This window comes from Austrofundulus limnaeus, unplaced genomic scaffold (genome assembly GCF_001266775.1).
Source record: "Austrofundulus limnaeus strain Quisiro unplaced genomic scaffold, Austrofundulus_limnaeus-1.0 Scaffold52, whole genome shotgun sequence".
Classification (NCBI taxonomy): Eukaryota; Metazoa; Chordata; class Actinopteri; order Cyprinodontiformes; family Rivulidae; genus Austrofundulus; species Austrofundulus limnaeus.
In genome coordinates this window covers 174,099-192,220 of record NW_013952454.1, presented here as the reverse complement: position 1 = coordinate 192,220, position 18,122 = coordinate 174,099, and the positions used below count along the sequence as shown (strand labels likewise).

The following is an 18,122-nucleotide window of genomic DNA, read 5'->3' as shown; positions in this document are numbered from 1 at the left end:
AATTCAATAACAATATATATCATAAGAGACATGTGATCAATATCAATAGAAAATTTGTCCAATAAAATGTTAATAATTTCACTGAACTCCAGATCCAGAACTGTGTGGCATTCTGGGGGATGTAGGCAGATGAAAAGCTTTAGCTGCTCGACCTCTCACGGTCCAGCTGAGCAAGGCTGGTGGCATCAGCTAACTCACTTACTCTTTGGTAAGCTAGAATCAACCTGTTCAGTAACGTGCAGTAGCAGTTTCATGCCTTTTTTCTCCTGGTCTATATTTCAATATGAAACGGTTATATTCTGATACATTTTTAAGATACATCGCCCAGCCCCAACTGTGCATTTGGTGAATTAGTCCATTATGTTACATAACCTTGAAAAATGATCCAAAAAAGAAAATAACATTTAATAGTAGGGGTGTCCCGGTCCGATATTGATATCGGATATCGGTCTGATATCAGCCAAAAAACGAGTATCGGATTTTATCGGCCTACATAAAAAATGTCCGATAAAAGCGCTCCGATATTAGCAGTCCGYTCCAGCAGTTCACCGACTCCGCTCCAGTGTTTCTATCCAGCAGCGCTTGGATCCAGCATGTAGCGCTCAAGTGATCACAACAACATGCTGCGCTAACAAGTTAGCAAGAATGTCGGCAGTAGAACTTTCTATTTTCATCAGAATCAGAGTTGCAGCTAAGTGCAAAGTTGTCACGCACAAGTTTTCTGAGGGGGCACAGAACCGTGTACGTTTTAAACCGGAGCGACAACTACTCTCCACCCTGGCAGCAGCTTTGTGTTTCGGCTCGGTTCTTTCAGCCTCGGTCCAGTGACTGCACACAGCCGCGCTGTTTCAGAACCTCCTCTCTGGTCCGGTCGGTGGTTCTAAGCTGGCAGAAGCGAGGACAGCACGCTTTACAGTTTTGACATCCTGTGGATTAGCTCTTGATGGACAGAAGAAAGGAGAGCGCAGCTTTTGTTTTGGAATATGAGCGCGACATGATGAGAGCAGTGATAAAAACTGCTCCCTGCAGGAGCGAGAGGCTGATCTCCACATGATGCTCAGAAAATGCAGCAGTAAGAAAGGTAGCTATCAATTTAAATAACTGACTAATTCTTACTATTTATTTTTTGCTCTTGTTATTAGAGTGATGTTTAATCTGTTTACACACTTGTTTGAGTGAAGATTAAGTGCAATGATCACGTTGTTTTAGTTACAGTCAGTAAAACTGGAGCTGTGGACTCTTAACTTTGAACAGACAATAATGTGGGCTTTTGTTTTGTCCCCACCTTCAGTTTTTTCCACCATAAAGCAGCACCAGGCTGACAGGTAGTAAAACAATAACCGAAGTGATTTTGAATTGTTATTTTATACTTTAAAAGAACATTTTGTTTTTATTATGTTTTATTTTTCAGGGTATTATAATTTATTTTATTAAATTGTATAATGTTCTTCAGTTTAAAATGTGTCATCCATTGGTTAAAAATAAATGGGTCAGTTTTTCTCATACCTACTCTTTTTCACTGTTTGACCTGATCAAGACTTTTTATTTTTTTAAATAAAAAAAAAAGATCAAGACTTTTCTAAGATTTTACCCTACAAAATAGGTAAAAGTGTGTGACTTGTACTGTTTTGGTAACGGGTCAATATCGGTATCGGACAATTCTCAAAGTTGTAAWATCGGTATCGTATCGGAAGTGAAAAAGTGGTATCAAGACATCCCTATTTAATWGAGTGGCAGATCTAACAGTGTGGAGATARACAGTASAATGASCTTCTCAGCCAGTAATCTTTAGTTTTGATGGCTCTGTAGAACTTGCCAAAKGGGAAGGGAACAAACAAGTGATGCCCAGAGTGTGATGAGTCATTAAAAATAAAAATTAGTTTTTGAACAGACTGTCAGAATGAACACCGTCCAAGTCTGTTAACACCTAAGGATTATTCACACAGCTTTCAGTACCAGGCTGGTATTGTACAGGAGAATACTTTCAGTGGTGCTGTGGTAAAAGTACGTAGTGTTTACCCCAGTATGATTCCCCGACCCCACAACAAAAAACATCAGTAACATCTAACTCCCCACCTCCCCACCAACCACACCACCACACACAGGTTTGTATCTAAATTTGAACACCATATTAAATGTGTACCCAACAAAGTGATGAGTACGCTGTGTAAAGGGTATGCAATGAAATTTGCAAAAAGATGCTRCAAGGGAACTATTATGCAGCCTGCATGCAGCTGTCGATAAATGGGCGAGATGTTTTCACTTTCAATACCAAAGAAAAAGGAGGCAAAAATACCAGCTTGTAATATTATCTAGAGAACTGTAAGCAGGATCTTAAAAACAGATTTTTTAAGGAACAGTGTGTAATATCCAGCAACATCAATTGGTTGAAGTTCCATATTGCAACCAACTGCAAAATTACAACACAACCCCCAATAACTAAATTTTCTATCACTATATAACACTTATTAAAATCTATTTTTACGATTTATTTCACAGCAGTATCAAAAAGGTGCATAAACGCATCCTAGTAAACAATTAAAATGTCATTACTGCATATAAAAAGCATCTTTCATTTAATGTTGAAAACAAATTAAAATAAGGGGAAATACAACTTACTGGAGCCCCACAGGGAACAATTTGCCTTTGGAAGCTGAAAGTTCAGTCAGCACACCTAACTTTTCAATCTGCAACGAACCTATGAAGAGAAAAAGTGGATGTCAAATATTAGTTTAAATCAGCTCATACGAGTAAATGACAGAGACAAGATAAGTACTGATTCGTTTTTCTTCTTCATCTTAAAAAACACGGAGATAACAACAAACTGCAATTTTAAAAACAAAGAGTCATTCTGGACAGTTACAAAAACAAGTCCAAGTTGGTGTAAATATATCTTGAACCTATGTCACACATTATTGGTTAACAAACTCAGAAATTAGCCAATCAGATTCAATGCTTTGTGGGCATCATAAAAGCCAAAAGGGGCACAGAACAGAACTATGCCAGGTTGACATGGAGCACAACAGAATAAACACGTGACACACGTCTCCCTCATACTGTTTTTAAAGACAAAATTAATTAAATTTAAAGAGGACCTATTAGGCACAATTCACCTTTTTAACGTTTTTATGCTTCAGTTTAGGTTTGTAATGCTTGCAGAAACAGTCCAAGTGCCAAAAAATTCTCCCAGACGTTTTTTTTTTTGGCAATATGTGAAATGTTTTGTCAGTGTCAGCAAATGAGTTCTTTCAAAAACATGTGGATTGTTACGTCACAATCCAGGGAACATCGCAACGCGAAYTTTTTCAATGGATTTTTTTTTGGGTTAAGTTCCTCCACCCAACTTACATGCCCGCCAGCTCGTCTGACCACTATGGGAACAAGACAATTCAGTCACTCAGCACCCCACCTCTGGAATGTTCTCCATTTTAAAATCATAAACTAAAACTCTTCTTTTTAAACAGGCATATTTAATTTAACCTCCATCTCTCATCACCTCTATTTAACTTGTGTATGATGTTTTATTGTTATTTTTATTTGCTGTTTTCTAATTTTCTGCAATATTATTCAGACTTCCATTTAYTGGTCATGAATTCCCTTCAATTCTATATATAGACAGTGATGTCTGGTAAGTGTCATCATCGAGGCAGACATAAATTTATAACGTCCATTAACTTATGTTCCTCATTTAGCTGATGTGTTGCCCATTTCTGCAGTAATATATCTAAGAAGGGAGTTAATGTCCATCATTTTCCCAAAACTAGAAAATTCAGAAGATATGAGTAAAGTTTGTTAGTCAAACGAGCTGACTTCATTGCACCATTGCGTACTGGTGTTCTGTGTTTGAAACATTTTAAACCAGATGATTACAAGTCAGAAAGGACTCGGGCATTTGGATTGAAGGGAAATTTGACCAAGGAAAGATGCCGAGCTAACACACAGTTCTACCGGAAAGGGATCTGGAAACCGGACAGATTAGCTGCAGAAGACTAGAATTTGTGAGGAAATGTAAGCTTTGCATGTTAGACCCTTGATCATTTTCATTTGCATCAACAGAACAGATTTTAAACCTTTAGCAAGTTTTTGAATTGTGCTGATTGGTCAAGTTAAACCAGAGTTATTCTGAGTAATTTTTTTCTGAAAACCCTCGTCACATTTAAAGCAGGTGGCTTAAAGAAATTATCGTTATCCGCTCTTGGTTTTTGCCAAACCTCTTGAACTCCTCGCCTCGTTAGCATTTGTTCTTTCTATTTCTTTTAACTTCTGTTAACTAATGATTTGACATTTGAACACAGACAGGGTTGGTATTCAMGGAAACCGCAGAATCTTTGCTAGAAGCTCATGTAGGGGTCACCTCGAGTGAAGAAACAAGATTTACTGCCTCGAAGCAGGCCTCGCACAGGCCTGACGAGAAAACAGGAACTCTGTCACAAACTGAACTCTATTCAGGCCATGACAGGTCATTTCAACCCAGAAGAGAATTTCTCAGTTCTCTTAATCAGATAACGGACAGAACAATCTTTTCTGTTCGTGATTCATTTGTTGTTTAACTAAGAATGTTTATGCATTTGTTAAATCATATAATGACTGTCACAAGAAAGTGGAATCATTTCTACTCTTTTATCGTGCCTAAAAATTAATTAATGGTATAAAAAATCACAGAGAAAATCATTACCATGTTTCTTTGTGTTTTTATATAAATCACTGTTTTTATTTTACTGGGAACACAGTAATATAATTGTGGATTTTTCTTGAGAAAATCTTTCATTTATCTGGACTAACAGAATGGTTCAAACTGATTATAAAACAGAAATGTTAATTAATCATCATAAATGTTTTACAGTGATTTCTCTTAGAGTCTTTCTGGAGAAAAGCTAAAGAAATGTTATCATATTCTGTTGTGAACAACCACAGAATTTAACCTTGACTGGCGCCTGGCTAGCAAGTCTTTATCTTTCTTCCTTTTTCTGACTCATCTTAATGCCTGAGGGCGGAACCAAAGTCGTCCGTTGCTATTACTAACACGGACGCCTTTGAGTGAGACACACTTCTTCCTGGATGCCAAACTTGGAAGGAATGCTGCGTTTCTTTCCGGAGAAGCCAGTTTGGCTCGTTAGGTCTTGCCCATGAGCTAACTAGGGAAGATCTAACGGCCGGGACAGCGGCATGCCAGCCGAATGTCCCACCCCGAGGCTGCAAGTCTCAAAGTGTGTTTTTAACTCCCGAGGGAGATTTTATTTTGAAAGAAGGCACTGGATGTACAGCTTGAATATTTCTGGCATGGACTGAAACAGACGAAAAGTTACCTGAAATAACACCTTTCTCGCTGAGGAACAGTGAGCGAGCCGATTAAAAAGTTCCCTGACTGATCGGAGGCGAGGCAGTGACTACCCAGGGGTCGCTTAAGAAGCCATCACCAGGTAAAGCTGAGCGTGTTCAGGGTGACGCGCCATGTGGAAACTGAGTGCAGAAGGGACGTGCTGATCCGGTTTGCCACACTCTTGATAAAGTAAAATTAGTAATAATACTAACAGTACTTTCCTCCTTTCTTTGTCTTTATTTGCCAAAAYTTAAGCTAAAAGTGCCGGTAAAATTGTTTGGTTGTAACATCAGAACTGACGTTTTACTGTTCTATATAAGTAATCAATTGATGTGAATTAAAATTTGGACGCGAGTTTTATCTCATTTAACTTTGAAGCTTGTTATAGGAATAACCACAATCTAACTTATGATGTAACTTATGATCTGTTCAATTTGTGTAAATAAATGATTGCATAATCTTTATGAATCAACTTGAACTCGTCTGAACGTTCACTTATTGTGTCACTTTTCACTTCGCACAGTCAAGATATTACCAGTAATGAGAAAATACCTTGGTAAAACTTTCCTCATAACCTTGTTTATGAGAGATGWAGGAACAGCTTAATTCACCTTAAGCCAACCCCTACACTYATATAAACTTTTTCTACAGCCATTAAACAGTGAAGACAACAAGCTGCTGAATCACAAAGTAAACAAATTAAACTAAATGGCATCAACACAAAACTGTAAAAATGTTTGGATCTTTTTTTTTTATACCTTTTTTTAGAAATCCAAGTCAAAGAAAATACCAAAATATTTTTTCTGATGTGATTACGAGTAAACAGGCTCCAGCTGGATTAAACATAATTTTTGTGACTCAGTTCTCCATCCTCACAAAGTCACTATCAGCTAATGAAATGCTGTTAACTGTTGCATGTTTTCATAAATAAGTTCAGGCTGGGTCTGGATGTTTTTTTATTCGACGGAGGTGGAGGGTAATAACCAAGAGCAGATGGAGGCASTTTACTGCAGCCACCAGTTATAATAAATAGGATAAATACTGTATGTGGGGTGAATTATTTTATCATATGTCTGGTTTCACGTGACCGTTCAGCACAATTTAAAAACTGGTGACGAGTTTCAAATCCGTTTGACACAAATTAAAATACTCATTAAAATGAGGTTTTTTTAAAAATAAAATAAATTTTAATGTAAATACTAGCATATATCAGTTGGTGTTTTGAAGCCAGGAAGGGTCCATCAAGGAYGGGGAAGCTGTGGCCGAGCTGCAATCTTTTTGCCTTTGTGGGAGTTTGTAGGCCTACAGATCAGAACCTCCTTAACGATCAATAACTTCACTACAAAGAGTCTTCTTCATCACTTGTAGATAAATCATCAAAGATATCTACTAAATAACTGGAACTTTCTCCATTCAAATCATCCTCACTCATGTAGTCCTACGTCATGAATATGTCCTAAAATCCTCATTTTCCATCTGCTTCAGCTCACTTTCCATTTACACGTTGTGCCTGCTCCTTAGGAGTTYCATGTTTTCCATCCCATATACGGTTTTGTAAATGTGCCAAAAAACGGTTTTGTGGCTGTGCCAAAAACTACTAAAAGTGTTCAACATGTTACACTGACCTATCACTCTGTTAAGCAAGTACAGCTATGATTTCCAAAGTTGCTCACACTCTTTCTTTTCTGGAAATGCAATGAGGTAATTTCATTAAATTGACAAATTCAGTGCTTGTGAATGCCTTTTACGGTCTTACCTCTTTCAAAATATAAGACCTGAGGTTTTTATTCCCCAGTGGAAACTAACTTCTTTCAACCCAGACATTACAACAATGTGGTCTGGAACCAGAGGATTTTACATCATTTCTGTTTTTTTATAGGTCAGGGTGACCAAAACCGTTCGGTAAAACCAAAACCAACTTTGGACACATGAATACATTAGAACACAAAGTTTAAACCTGGACTGTAAGCAGAAACTTGGTTTTCCAAAGCCACCCATGCTTCCACTATGTGCTTAGTACATCACTGTCTGTGTACTTGCTATGCTGATTTAGGCTAAAATGGTTTACTTAACATATCAATTTATATAAGAACAACAATCTGTTTGGGGGAAAAAAAACATCTTACCAATCATCACATTGATCAGTTCAGGCTCCACACCAGTCAGGAACTTTCTGCGAAGGCTGATCCCTTCAAAATCCACATAAACCCTGCGGTTTACTTCAAACTCCTGACCAGTTATCATCTACACAACAAAACAATAATCTGTAAGAACACAGATAGCAACTCAAGTATGCGTGTCTAAATTGCAGCAGTTAGTTAGTATCCAGTTAGACATGGAATTTACCCTGCCGCTGATGAGATGCCGGTGTTTGTAGCAGTAGACCTTCTTGTCGTCCTGGAATACACACTGCCGGGAGCGGGCACACATGAAGTGGTAATTACTTTGACAAGAAGTCAAACAGCAGCCCACGGTGGCGCCCGTCTGATTGCAGCGTTCACATCGCTGTTGAGAGGGGAAAAGACGTGGATGAAACACAAATGTAAACACTAACTAAAAAACACAGTTTGAGTACAAGAAATCCAAMCTGAGTAAAACCAGACTTGTATATCTGAACCATAGACTTCATTGTTCATGTTCAAATGAAGTAGAAGATTGTAAATAAGGCCTAACTACTAATATCAGAGTAAATGAGTCAGATTGTTTTAATAAAGATCAATCTGCTAGAATAATAGTGCACCAACCATCAAGCGCCCTCTTGTGACCGCGCTGTGTACGTGCAGAAGAGAGCCGTTGTCTTCTTCAAACACCTCTGCCGACCACAGGCAGCAGTTGACGTGTGCCCACTCATTCTGACCCAGGTACAGCAACCTGCCTGCTTCCTATGGACCAACACAGGAAGTGTACCAGGTTTAAAGTGAAGATTTGCACAAGCAGCGCTGAGAACTGTTCACATTTATCTCATTTCTTACATTGGGTTTCAGGTCTCCATATTTTTGGCACAAAGAGCACTGCCGTTCATCCTCTTTAGTCCATCCGGTGTCTAAGTCAGCTTTTGAAAGCCTGCCTCTCCTCCCTATAAAATAAGACACTCATAAACACAACACAACAGGAATAAAAAAATTAAAAAAAATTCTAAAATGACATCATTACCTTTGACTTTGATAGTCCTGCTGGTTTTAAAATGATTCCAGTTTGTTGGGTCTCCTGACATCGGCGAAGCGGCCTCTTCCTCCTTTATGTCCAGGTTTTGTCCATTATCCTCCTGCAGGAGACCCAACGGAGGCCTGGACGAGAGCTCCTTCCTCTCCTGCCACTGGGCGTAAACGTGCTCTGTTGTGGGAGGATGAACAGCCTGGGACAGCATCCCCCTACGAGAAGAAGGGCAGAGTTAAAACGCTGACCATACAGAAGAAAATACTACTATTTCTATACACAAATATGCATGAGATACAATAAAGCATTGTTCACACAAGCTTTACTCACATGGGCAAGCCTTTTGTAGAAATGTTCCACAGCTTTGGGTCCTGGCCATTGAACCAGTTAAAGACCTCTTCAAGGAGCTACAGAAAAAAAAAAACATCACATTAATTAGTTTATTTTGTAACATACTGTACATATAAAATATTTTGTCGTTTTAAGGGACACTGCCAAAATGAAAAAGTGCAACTTTAAAGACAATCCTGAAGGATTTTAGAGGTAAGTCAAATTAATTCAGACCCGCCGCTCTCTTTGATTGTACTGCACCTTTAAGTAGTACGAGCGTGCCAGGGCCGTGGGTCTTTGCTCATCTGGAAGGTGGTCTTCTAGCTCAAGTCTCTTTCGCACCACTTGAACCACATCTTCATGGAACATTTTCTGTGAAAAAAAAAAAACAAAACATGATATCACATACATTCAATTTCCCTTTATGTACAAAGATACAAGTCCTGACAACATGAAGTGACATGACGTCCATAATTCTCTTAGAGTGGAAGCAGGTGAAATTTCATACTTTGAAGAAACATTTTAAACTGTTAAAAGTAGGAAAACTTTGTCAGAGAGAATATTTGAAGCATACTGTATAATTTCTTGCATTTATTCATAATAAATTGTCAATTAAACATGAGTACAGGTATAAACAACATCCAAATAACAGCACAATGCAATATTCATCATCCTTATTTACATACCAAAAAACTAGACCAAAAAAGCATTCCTAATGCACATCACCCTCCACCAGTTATACCAGAGTTTTGCTTTAGTCAAACCTGATGCACCATTTTATTTGATGTTACAGGATCTCATATCAGCTAACAAGATCTGTTAGAGCTTAGCGTATGTATTGAAGATGACTCACAGCTACTACATCAAGTTGTCTATCAATATATGTACAATTGACCAAGACATGGTGGCCATCTTGTATTGGGTTGATGACGTAAGGTAATCAAATATTGACATACTTCCAATAACTACGGTACCTTGTGAAATTTTGATTGAAACTAGAGATCGACCGGTACAGGTTTTTTAAGGCCGATACTGATGATTTTGACATCAGTCTAATTGGTCTCTGGTAGAGTTGGGCGATAAATTGTTTTAATMGATTAATTCGAATTTTCCATTTATAAAGATTTAATTTAGGGAAAAATCGAGATTTTTTTCCCCAACCAGTGCACTCTTTGGGGCTTCCGTAGTTCAGAGGTCACCCYGCCTGTCCCACAAGATGCTTGGTACATGACATGACAACATGGCAGCTAACAAAGAGGATCTACTTCTCAAAAAAGGCAGTGTTTCTTCAGTTTTCTGGATCTGGTCAGGTTTCCCAACCTCGGACTTGGAGCAACGAAGATCTCACTGCAAAAATCTGTTTGAAGACTCTTGCTACAAAAAGCAGGAGTAAAACAAATTTGTTTCGACACCTGAAACAGAGGCACTCCGTTAAGTGGGAAACAAAATCGATTAAAATCGAAAACTGAATTTGGGATGAAAAAAATTGGAGATTTTGTTTTTGGGCCATATCGCCCAGCCACAGTCTCCGATATGTGCCGACTGGTTTTTTGGGCCAATTCTAGAAGCCGATACGTTTTTTTCTTCCTCTATTTACATGGTAAATGACATGATGACAAATGTTACATAAGTCTGCACCGTAGTGCGAAAGACCTTGGACATTCGTTACCCCATGTTTATTATGTGTGTCTTACTCCRAACARATGTTCTAAACTGCAAGTTCCTAGTTTGTGTTTATCACTGACAATGGCAATAAAGCTGATTCTGAAGTTTCAATTTAAACAAAAAAGAAGCATTTATTAACAAAACAAACAAAACATATTAACAATGGATAGCAAACAATGTAGATCATTTATAACAAATATGTAACAATACAAACAAGCAATATTAAGTTAAGATTGTTTTTATTTTATCAATGAACGAATGTTCATATCGGTTGATGTCGACGCAAGAAGAAAAAAAATTGGCCGGCCAATGTATCGTTGACCTCTAATTGAAAACTGTCCAACGGTTTAAGGAAACTTTTGCAAAATGACTAACAGCAATGCATCTAACAGTTAATGCTAAGGTTTTCAGCAACAAATTACACAATGTGCATTCCTAAAAAAGTGTGTTGGGAAGGATGATTAGTGACAAACAGTGTCTACAGTCACTGGGCTGCAGCAGCCAAAATGAATTTAATTTATCTCAGACATTTGCCAGTGGTTTTTGTATATCCAATGATTACTTCATGAAGGTTTAATTTCAATCCAATTTGTGTTTTAAGAAATATTTTGCTACCAAACCCAGGCAATCAACTGTAATTTGGTGAAGATTCTCAGCTGTTAACACACCAAATTTCAGTCCAGCATCTATAAAACTGGCTGAGTTGTAGCCAGTTTCACAGCATCCGCCCACAAAAGGTGACACAAGGACACGTGACATTGCTAATCACAGTTACTGTACATGTGGCCACCTCAGTCAAAGCATGTAATTTTGCAGTTTTTCATACTAGAAATTTAGTTGTGGAGGAAAAACATTCAAAAGCTGCTCATTTTGCCCGTAACAGACCACCTATTAAGCTGACAWGGGTCAAGTTTTGTAATGTTCTGACTGTCTGGAGAAAAACAGAGTATAGCACCTCAAACAAACGGTCACGGACAGAAACAGAGGTCTGATGATTAGAGTTAATTCCGCAGCCAAAAGACATATTTGAGTCATTAAGTTGACCGTGAACTCTTTGGATCACGCAACATGACAATGAGCCCAAGAAAAGCAAAAAATTCACCATAAAATGACTAAAAATTTCCCTTGTTTAAAGACCAGATCATGAAATTCCAAGTTATTATTCTCTAAGACACAAAGTTCAACATAATTACAATATTTTCTTAAAGTTAAATGAATACAGTACATTAACAAACCATATAAAAAGTCATGATATATAGAATACTGCTCTGTACTTACAAGGGACGTATAGAGGCCTTTGTCAAACTTCTTGCCAACAGCTCGGAGGTCACAGGCTGGCTGTCCTTCCATTCCACCGTCAGGATCGACCAACCTTTCACACTAAAACAGGAACAGTTTCTGAGATTTCACATGACTTCTTTTATACACGTTTCTGAATTAAACAAACAGGCATGTGCATTTTCATTACAAACACTTGTTGAATTTGATTGGTAATTATTTGTTTTTTTTTTTCCTTCTTTGAATATTCAAATATCAAAGTTGAAGGGGATGCATGTATTCTGACAGCAAACCTGAGCTCACCCATGAAAAAAGTTTCTATTTTATAACCTTTTCAAAATATTTYAGCAGAAAGACAGCGGGGACACTTCCAGTTGGTTTTACTTTTTGAGGAGGGTGGGGTTGTAAAAAGAACACCCTGACTGGAAACGCACCACTAAAAATATAGCTTGGCTACTCATCCATACTAAATAACAACTAAGAAAAGCTAATTAAATTGTATCGATATAAAGTTATCACGACAGCCATATTCTAGGGTTGGGCGATACTGGCAAAAAAATTAATCACAATTAATTGTAGCTTTTAGACAATAACAATTAATATGACAATTAACCCYCCTAGAGTCCCTGGACTCAGGGATGCCCCAGTCACATGTCTTCTCTAAGAATCTGTTTCAATCTGTGTCAAAAGTAGACTTCAAACTATACACCATTTTTGAAATTGTGTTAATAGGCCAACTAAAAACCAGAGTTTTGATAAATCATTTATGGCATAAAAAATGTTCATTATAAGCACATTGCAGTGACAGGAAGTGGAAAAAATGGCAGATTCATGGAAAAATCTGTCTTTATAATTACGATGTAGTTTAGTGCTTCGTCAGTTTTAGCGTGTTTGAGTCAAAACAACAAGGTGATTTTTGAACTTGGAGCTGCAGCTAATTGAAAAGGAGGTGGAGCCATGGACACAGGTGGACCAATCAGAACCGCTTCAAACCGAGGAGGGAAGATCAAAGGCAGGGATGGAGGAAAGAAACAGTCTGACACAATCAACTGCCAAATATTAACAAGTTTTCCTGACGAGTCATTGCACACGATACAATTTTGCCCAATGCTCTTTTATAAACATTTAACTCCTAAACACAGTGAATAATTTTACTACCTGTGAGCATGTAACAAGGTGCTGGGTGAGGGTGGACGAGAGAAGGCAAGCCAGCACCTTCTCCACGCCGGCCCGGAGCTCGATGTAGAGCAGCTCTCTCCAGGCACTGGGCTGCGTCACGCTGCACGGCCGACACGAATACACCACGCTCTCAGGCAGGCTGGAAAGGATCTCGTACAGCTCGTCTGAAATTCATTTACAGGTAAAAAGAGAATTAGGCCGTTTGCAAATCTAAAACGACACCTAAAGTAAGGCTAGAGAAGTGTTTTAGCACTGCTATCAAGCATTAAAGTGCCTGTGACATGCACATTCTTCACATATAAAAAGTCAAAGAAAACATCTTTATATTTAAGAAACTTATAATACGCATGATTTTACCCATTTTGTCACATAACTGGCAGATTTTCTTTTGAACTTGGCTCAGCCAAAATGAAACAGGAAGTGACATCAAAGGGGAACTCCTTAAGAAAGAGAACTCTCTGGTAATTGTTTATTGAAACATTATTTTTTGAACTTCGGCTCTTGTTCATCTCTCTCTGGTAGTGATTCAAAATAATCTACAGCAACATCAGATTCTTCTCAACAGTTTGTCTCGTTAGCAGTTGCAGCAACGCTCTGTTCACATTCAGACATTCCCCTTCGACATCACTTCCTGTTACTTCTCGTGCAAATATCTCAACAACTGTTCGTCTCAACAACATAAAAATAGTTTTGCAATATGTTATCAGTGTTATCTTTCCAAAAATGAATTCATATTTATCACAAAAAAATTTATGTCATGGGCACTTTAAAACGTGTTGGCATGAAGAAAAATGAAGGGAAATCACCTGTTAGATCCTCACACTTGGCATGTACCCAGTGGTTACATGTGCCACACTGCATCATCTGACTGTCATAGTCATTGTCTTCATAACACTTGAAGCAGATTGGACAGTAATTACCTAAAAACATACAAACAAACAATAAAGATAGCCATTAYATCATTAATGATGGTTATTAGAGGATAAAAACAAGATACACGTGAACTGACAAGGCTAAAATCTGCCCTCACCCTGGTCAAAGAGTTTGGAACAATCTGGACAGAGGCCTTTGTCGTGGTTCCAGTCCGTGTCCCAAGTCTTCCCCGGTGTGACGCTACAGCTTTTGCACCGGATGCACGTCATACAAACCTGCAGGGAAACAAACAYATTGGTAGGAGACCAAAACAYGAACGCAATAAGCATCGACGTCTCGTCTTGYAGTCATACCCAGGTTTTTTTCTTCTTAGGCTGCTTCGGGTAGTTCGGTCCCAAACAGGAAGCGTGATAACAGTTCTGGCAGCGCTCACACTCCAATAGCGGCTGAGAGGGGGCAATGGGAGAAAAATAAACTGAAGCCTTGTGCTCAAAAGGCACTGAAACAGACCAGATTAGGATTATCGYTCTGTACCTTGGAGAGCTTGTTTTTTCTCCCGCACACGTGACAGAACTTGCAGCGTCGGCAGCACCAGTTCTCTTTGTTCTCCTCAGTCGGCCGCTCGGCGGGTTCGAGGCAAAACTGGTGGAAGGGTTCGCAGCACACCTGGCAGTACAACATCTGTACAAAAATAAATAAATAAATAAATAAAAATCACAAGATACTGTTAATCTTGAAATAGCACAACATGATGACCGACTACTGCGAATTCAATGTTTACAAAAGTAAAGCAAAGACTTCAACACAATWATTAGATTTAAACCGAGCAGAAAGCACTGAGCAGTCACCTCATGTTGCCCCTTACTGGCACAAAGGAAGCAAACGTAGGGTGGCATGAGAGGTGCGGAGGTCAGTATACTTAAACCCCCCATATTCCAGACGTTCTCTAAGGTGCAGTCCTCCTGAAGACGAGACAACAGTTACGACCGAACATCACAAACTACTCAGCAAGAGACAGAACTTCAGSTAATTTGTGAYCCATCATAYCGAAATGAGAATTAAGTCAAATTTGGACAAAATGACCAAACKACATTTTMAGATTCCTGCTTTAAAAGCTACATTTAGATACCTGGATCATTCTGATATAAACTTATCCAGAGATATGACTTAAATGGTCTTGTTGGTTACAATAATACATTACTGTTTGGTCTGAATCCTAGTTTTATGTAAATTTRTTGAGTAATTTTTGATGTTAATACAAAAAGGAAAATATTATTTGTATATTAAGATTTCCCAGGTGGAAAGAAACAAAAACATTTCTAGCTCACATGGAAAAATTCTAAATTTTAAGGCTTTTTCCACAAAATCAGATTTTTTTTCTTTTGTCGTTACTGCTCAAAAAATGCTTCAAATAATTTTTAGGATTACATTTCAGACCGTTCATTCAAATAATACTATAAGGCATTAATTCATGACAAAATGCTAATTTTTACACACATTTAAATCAAAAACCCTATATCTGCCTTTTTCTCCACATTCCTCTTTTGGACATAATCCTTGTTTCGATGTGATGGGTCACATTTTTGTTTGTGTTCTTGTGGTGGAATTTCACAAATGTGACTTTTTATGACTGCTTTGGTTAAAAAAACACTAATTTATTTTAAGTAAACTATCCATGAAGAATTAAATACAAGAGCTGTTTGAATAAAAGACCTCTACTGACCTCTACTGGGGAAAAAAAAGTACCATCATGCTTTTCTACATGTGTAACATGAGTGGAATACGGCTTAAAAACAGAAAAATTAGAAGCTTTTCTTCTTTTGTTTATTTTAAATAAGTGGACCTAAATATATAAAGAAACATATAAGGCTTGATACGATCACAGAGAATAAGAGCCCACCTTGAAGTCAACCCTGATTTTGTGAGTCGGTTTAGAAGACTCAACTTCCCGCTGCTCGAACCCATGAGCCAAGGCAGCGAGGACGCTGGGAGGGGTCTGCTCCAAAGGGCTTGGAGACGGAAGAACCTGAGAGACGAGCAGCAGCTTTAAAAGTTGKTCTTTTAACTTGTTCAGTACGAACCACAGCATGCCTTAGCTACAGGTCAATCAGATAAAACTGTCATAACGGTTAAAATTCTGAGGACCAATCAAAACGTGAGCTCCGAATAAAACGTCCCACCTTCTCGGATTTCCGTCGACCCTGTGGTACCCGATGAGAACTAGATTTGCGATGCCTGACTTCATCGTCCGAAAAGTCTTCCAAGAATCCATCCAGAGATATAAAGTCTTCAGAACAAGAGGGAAACATTTTATTATTACACAACTTCTCATTAAACACAGAACAGCTTCCGTGTGCAGAAACATTTTCTTCTTTAAATTGTAAAAAAATGACCTTGACTGAAGCGCGGCCCAGCACCCCGCCTTCTTGCCGGCGAAGCAGAACTAGAGAAGTTTTTCTCGTCCAGATCCGATTCGTAATCCACCAGGTCGAAATAAACCCGRGGTTTCACGACGCGTTTCGGCTGCTTCCTCACCGACGGGCTGCTGCAGTCGGTGTGGAGGCCAGACGGCGAGTCTCCGGCACCATCGTTCCCTTCATCGTTACTCGAATGACCCCCGCTGAGAGATGGCCGCCTTCGCTTCGTGGAACCTTACAGCAGAAGACAACAGAACAGTTAAAAYGGTTTTTGTAGCTGCTTACTGAACATTAGCACAAATGGAGACATAAATACCTTTGGGCACCGTTCTGCCACTAAGTCTGCGTGCTTTCCTCTCTTCAATCTGATCGCATCTCTTATACCTTGTATTCAAAGAAAAATGAAGTTACTTTCGAACGTGGYGACGTGCAACGCAAGAAGTAATCAGAGAAACTTACACACAGCACTGCCGCTTCGTATTGGGACCACCGAACTTGGGTTTGTCGAGGCAGTTTATGCACCTGCCGCAGTCGTCCTCGTGGTTGCAGCCTTTGCACACCCCGCACCTCCGAGAGCGGTACCCRAACGGCCCGAGTCCTTTCCGTTTCACGAAATGCGATGGCTTCTTCGACTTTGTCACCTTCACATCTGACAGCCCCGGGCTGTCGGACTCTGATGGAGACCCAATATCTGCAGGAACAAAGATACGCGATTTTTAAATCAAAACAGTCTCAGTTTAGATATAATCTCCTGTGTTCTAACTTAAACTAATGCTCACGTTTATTCATTAGACACAAAGAACGTAATCTAGATCAATCTATCAATGGCGGTATAAACCTTGGGTGACAGCTGATGGGGAAATGCCGAATCGCTCGTGCAGCGGCAAGGCGCTTAATCTGGGAATGTCGTCGGGTACCAGGGCTCGAGGCTGCCCCAGCACCACGGAGGCAGCACGACACACATGCTTGATCCGTGGCCCTCCGGCTCTGCGGAACTCCTGGCACAGTGGAGAGATGAGCTGTGGCTGAAGACGACAAAAAAAGCTTTTTACAAAACTGCTCTTTTTTATTTGAACTTGAACCAACAATCGCTAATTGCTGCTAAATCAATTTTCCTGGGATTTTAGTAAAAAAAAACAGAGATAGAAAACAAGACTCAGTCTGAGTCTGATCGACGTTTCACCCCCATCTYGGGGCGTATTGATCGGACCACTCACTTGTCCTTGAAGTGGCTCTGTCTTGACCGGAACATCAGGAGGAAGCTGCATCCTCTGCTTCCTCCTTTGCCTCTTCGAGGAGATATCTTGCGACCTGGCTCCAACTGGGCCGGACAACAGCTGCAGGGGGTAATTGCAAAAACAAAAGGTATTAATTTAAACCCAAGAAAAAACATCTTGTWCGTGTCATACTTTCGTAACAGGTTCTGTAACACTGGACTTAAGTTATAAAAACAAGCATCAATGGAAGCAAACATAAGCACCTGCTCAAAGACGCTTAAATATTTATTGTCTTGTAGCTAAAGGCCAAAGCATGCAGTGATTTTTTTTCATTCTAATTTTACGTCCTTAGCTACAAACTGAATATCTGTGATTCATCACATCGAAACAAAGATTAAGTCCAAAAGAGGAATGTGGAAAAACAGGCAGATATAGTTTTGATTTAAATGTCTGCAAAAATTGCATTTTGTCAAAATATAATGAATTAATGCCTTATCAATGTTTCATTTGAATGAACTGTCTGAATAATAATTTTAAGCATTTTTTTGAGCAGTAACAACAAAAAAACTAATTTTAAGGAAAAACGCCTTAAAATTTTGAAATTTTTCCAGTGAGTTAATGATTTTGTTTCTTTCCAACTGGGAAATGTTTATATACAAATAATATTTGAGGTTTCCTCTTTATATT

At 38.9% G+C, this 18,122-nt stretch overlaps 1 protein-coding gene across 2 annotated transcripts in view; it reads right to left on the bottom strand.

The window, feature by feature from the left end:
• The window catches only part of kmt2bb (lysine (K)-specific methyltransferase 2Bb), a gene marked incomplete at its 3' end in the record, with an annotated part of 33,673 nt that overhangs the window by 8,326 nt on the left and 7,225 nt on the right, over positions 1–18,122 (bottom strand). For both annotated transcript variants that reach the window (XM_014008690.1, XM_014008689.1), the window contains 22 exon segments: positions 2,620–2,698; positions 7,447–7,564; positions 7,667–7,825; positions 8,065–8,202; positions 8,293–8,396; positions 8,474–8,691; positions 8,807–8,883; positions 9,068–9,178; positions 11,750–11,851; positions 12,908–13,092; positions 13,735–13,848; positions 13,959–14,076; positions 14,155–14,247; positions 14,336–14,482; positions 14,650–14,763; positions 15,702–15,827; positions 15,982–16,088; positions 16,195–16,452; positions 16,535–16,602; positions 16,678–16,909; positions 17,057–17,243; positions 17,436–17,555. In XM_014008690.1, the coding sequence (XP_013864144.1) occupies positions 2,620–2,698; positions 7,447–7,564; positions 7,667–7,825; positions 8,065–8,202; positions 8,293–8,396; positions 8,474–8,691; positions 8,807–8,883; positions 9,068–9,178; positions 11,750–11,851; positions 12,908–13,092; positions 13,735–13,848; positions 13,959–14,076; positions 14,155–14,247; positions 14,336–14,482; positions 14,650–14,763; positions 15,702–15,827; positions 15,982–16,088; positions 16,195–16,452; positions 16,535–16,602; positions 16,678–16,909; positions 17,057–17,243; positions 17,436–17,555 (2,975 nt within the window).